This window comes from Rhagoletis zephyria, unplaced genomic scaffold, assembly GCF_001687245.7.
Source record: "Rhagoletis zephyria isolate East Lansing unplaced genomic scaffold, Rhagoletis_zephyria_1.1 Rzeph_scaffold_02238, whole genome shotgun sequence".
Taxonomy (NCBI): Eukaryota; Metazoa; Arthropoda; class Insecta; order Diptera; family Tephritidae; genus Rhagoletis; species Rhagoletis zephyria.
The window spans coordinates 6,263-10,691 of record NW_016159322.1 but is presented as its reverse complement, the minus strand read 5'-3'; the positions used below and the strand labels follow the sequence as shown (position 1 = coordinate 10,691).

The window sequence follows — 4,429 nt, the reverse complement described above, 5'->3', positions numbered from 1 at the left end:
ATCCGGAGTTCATAGAAGACAATAGGGCTAAAATAAAAAACATTCTCTTCAAAAACGCATATCCCAGCGGAGTAATAGAGACACTAATAACAACAGCGATAAATAAAATGAAATGCAATAACAACATAACAATAAATAAAAATAACACGAAAACATACACAGGCGTCGCGTATATACCCAACCTAACGGACAACAAAACATTGGGCAAAAGTATTAAAAACAATAACATATGCTATGCGCATAAGCCACATAACACGACCAGATATATTTATACCAAAACAAAGGACAAAATTAACAAGGAACAACTACACAATGTAGTCTACGAAATATCGTGCAAAGGAAATGAAGGCGAAAGCTGCAATAAAGTATACATTGGAACAACGAAGAGAGCATTAGGAACCAGAATCAACGAACACAAACTTAACGCCAAAAATAAGAAAAACACCACAGCGTTAGCGCAGCACTTGACCACAAACAATCACACAGCAGATTTCGCCAACGCTAGAATTTTAGACGTGGAGAACAGAACTAAAAAGCGGATGACATTAGAAGGGCTACGCATACAACAAAATATATGTAAAGCAATGAACTACAAAGAAGATGTTGACAATATAAACTGTGCATATGCTACTGCAATAACACACAATGTTTAACTATCGGAAGATAAAGAAGTTGCTAAATGTTAAATGTGGTGTCCGGAAAATGTATTTATGTCGTTTTTTTTAAATTGTGAATAATTAAACTAAATTTTATGTTAATGTAAGTCAAATATGTTGAAATCTAACTATGTTTGTATTGTTCTAAATAATTTTGATTGTTACTAATAATGTTTTTCGTTTTTGCAAATTAATAAACAGACTCCCTGAAGATGACGCGAAAATGCGTCGAAACGCGTAGGAGAAAAAAATAAACTTTGTTTTTATTTTCAACACACCGGCCGAAAAGCTCCAAATACAAATACACAAGAAAATATTTTGGTTTCCCCATAAGATTAACATTACAATCTAATGGCCTTATTCATAAAAAATAAAGTAGGTTTAAAGAGCTTTATAAAGTGACGTTTTCATAAATTTTTCAATTTATAAACCTTTTTTAAAGCTATTTAATTTTTAATTAATAAGGCTGCAAATATTTAAGACGTTTTTTCTCGAACTTAGGTTTTTCGACTTAGGCGGTTAATGCTTATGACCACAGATTTTTATTATTATTATTACTAGTATTATTATCATTATTATCATTATTACTATTGTTATTATTATATTAATTATTATTATTAATATATAACTGTGATATGAAGTACAATTTAATTTAATTTTACAAATTTTTCGTTAGTTTATTAAAGACGCAATCAGTATTGTATTGAAATCGAATTTTCTGAATACATACAAAATATGCCATATTTTTCAACGTTATTAATTTCTTGAGTGGAATACTTCTACTTACCTTTTAACCAACAGTACAAGAAATTTAAATAAAAATTAAATTTTTTCTTTTTTATTTGTATAGTGATAATGCTCTACAACAAACTTTCTGCGAGCCTTTGCCTGATGTTTCTCGCTTCAGGTGATACGTTACCCCCGAATTCTTCTACGTATGCAACATCATCCTCTTAAACTTGTACCCACTCATCTTTGTAAAATATACAAATATTGTGTAAAGCGCAACATACATTAATAATTTGGGTTGTCTTTTCCGGACTGTAATGCAACCCTCTTTCCCCAATTATGCAACGGAATCTGTTTTTTAAAATTCCAAAACACCTTTCTACAACGTTGCGGCCTTTGCACAATTTCATGTTGAATTGTGTCTTAGTTTGATTGCCAGGACTACGGAAAGGTCTCATCAGGTACGGCATAAGCTGGTAACCGGAATCTCCTAAACAAGTTAAGGAAAATTAAAATTGAAAAATACAGAAGTAAATGATTAGGAGTTTCCTTTTGTCTTACCTAAGAGCCAAGTGTTTCGGTTACCAGAGTCAAACTGTGACTTGAAAAAAACTCCCGCCCTGCTTGCACTCCAAACAAATGCGTCGTGGTTTGAGCCTGGATACCTGGCGTCAACGTATCGTATGCAAAGTACATGATCACAAATCTTAAATACATACATATGTACGTAGAAATTAGTTTCCTTAGTAAAAATAAGCAAAAATCACTTACTATCATTGCATTTATACTATAATAGCCTTTCCTATTATAATATAAATGCTTTGTGTCCTCACTTGGGCATTTAATCTTAACGTGGGTTCCATCGACGCATCCAACTATACCCGGTATCCCACATTTGACATAAAAAGTTTCTTTGGCAGCGCTTTCCTCTTCTTCTGTCATCCTCAGCTTTATCCAATTTGGACAAAAATTTGTTTCAAAAATTTCCAAGCACTCTGTTATGGCATTGCTAACCATTGGCTGGGACATGCTGGATAGAAACTCATTTTCGACGCCTTTTTGGTAGCTGCCTGTCGCCAGAAATCTTAAAAAAGCAGACAGCTTATGTATTGGCGCCACTTTGCTGCTTCTGCATCCACTAGCCATGTGTTGTGACATTTCGTCCAAAATAAGTTTAAAAACTCGCTTTGAAACTCTAAAGTTTTTTACGAACCTTAAAGGAAAATAAAGTTTATACATTAGTTTAATAACTCGCATATCGACGACTGAGTGGAAGACCACCCTATGGTTGAACAGTGGGCAATCTCAGCAAATGGTTCAGAAAATCCCTGTCTCAGCTGCTGCTTTAAAAACGCCTTATCTCACTATATATTCAATATGTATATCGGCAGCTTCAATCAAATTCTGCAATAAGGCGTTCTTCAACCCTTTGCTGAGATAAGGCGTTTTCGAACCGACAGTCGAGATAGGGCGATCTTCCACTCAGCCGAAGGTATATAATCCTTAAATAAACCTACTCTCTGTCGGGAATTTCGAGTAGATTGGAATTGTCTCGGAGCATTCGTTTACTTGCCCGCATAAAGCTCGCATTGCCTTCCTCATCACTATCGCTGGTGTCCGATAGATAGCCTCCGATCGAAAACATTATCTGTATAGAGAGCAGCAATACATATAAAACAGTTTTTACTATTTCGCGCTTTTGTTTATTTTTATTTGGTCAGCTGTTCGGCATCGCAGTGTTACCCACTCAGTGAAACACTTTTATTCCGAAAAAAAAACAATGCAAATTTTTTCGAAATTACAGCAAAAAAAAGGGTGGCCGAAGGGACTACGTAATGTGTAAACATCTGTTTGACAGTCGTAGTGACTACGCAACAGGATGAACGCGAAAACGTAAAAGGTTATATAATAGGAACTTTTTGGTGAATGTGAATGTGAGTGACTGGGACGCAAAGTGTCACGGCGTTTTACATAATTAGGCCGCTAAAGTACATAGCTATTCGTAGTATATACATATGAATGTACATAGGTTCCCATTGCATTTTGCTTTTATTTTGATGCATCAATATTTTTGCGTAAGTGAATGAACACCTACAGGAATCCACTCGCAATACCACCCAAGCTGCCGGGGGTAACTTTTACCCGCCAAGTGACTGGGCTCTGGGTGCGGGATACTAAAAGAAGGGATAGGGAACACAATAGGGAAAAACTACCGACAACTCTACTAGCCAGGTACAGGCAACAACACAGAGGATACTTATGCCGTGGTCGGGGCGTGCGTCGGTAGCGACACTTGTTGTTTAATGGACCTCTGCGCTTCGTCCGTCAGTTAGTGGAGATGCCTCCTGACGTGCCTTGGCGAGGGCTCTTCTGCAAACAGCTGTTTGCTGGGATGACCACGTCTGTGGCTGCCCGCGAGGAATTGATTGCAGAGCATTGCGTTATGCTCCTTGACTGGGAGCATCTGGGCCTCGTCGTGTAGGTGGGGTAGGTGGTGTTAGGGCGTCATCAGGAGGCATCCGGTCGCTGTTCGTAGTGCCGTGTTCTGGCAAATCTTTAGCTTCATCCACTGCGTCCTGCCAGTCCCAAGTGACCACACGGGCGCTGCATAGTTTAGAATCGGCCGGCCAATTGCCTTGTATGTGGCCAACAACGTTTTCTTTATCTTTTCCCCAAGTGCTGCCGGCCAGCGACTTGAGGACATTGTTGCGGCTCTGTAATTTCTTGACAATTGCGGTTGTATGCGCCGAGAAGGAGAGCAGAGTGTCAAAGGTAACGGGTTATTCACCGACGGTGATGTTACGCCATCAACGTGAATACCCAGTTGCAGTCTGGCCTCCTTCGTCCAGGTGGTGAATAGGGTTACCGAGGATTTCGCAGGAGATAGGTCAAGGCACCTTGCATTGAAGAAGCGAGAAAGTTCGGCGAGATAACCGTCTACTTTCGAGCACAAGTCATCAATTCCATTTCCAGACGCCATGATCGAACAATCGTCAGCATAAGAGACAATATTGACACCCTCTGGTGGTTGAGGAAGCTTTGAG

General features: G+C 38.5%; 1 protein-coding gene across 1 annotated transcript; it reads right to left on the bottom strand.

The window, feature by feature from the left end:
- Positions 1-1,341: 1,341 nt before the first annotated feature.
- On the bottom strand, positions 1,342-3,030 carry LOC108366350 (putative nuclease HARBI1). The gene is made up of 4 exons (XM_017620725.1): positions 2,903-3,030; positions 2,157-2,598; positions 1,947-2,091; positions 1,342-1,875 (listed from the first exon to the last, which is right to left on the bottom strand). Exons 1-4 carry the CDS (start codon positions 3,028-3,030, stop codon positions 1,610-1,612), a joined length of 981 nt encoding a protein of 326 aa, XP_017476214.1. The 3' UTR covers positions 1,342-1,609.
- Positions 3,031-4,429: the final 1,399 nt, after the last annotated feature.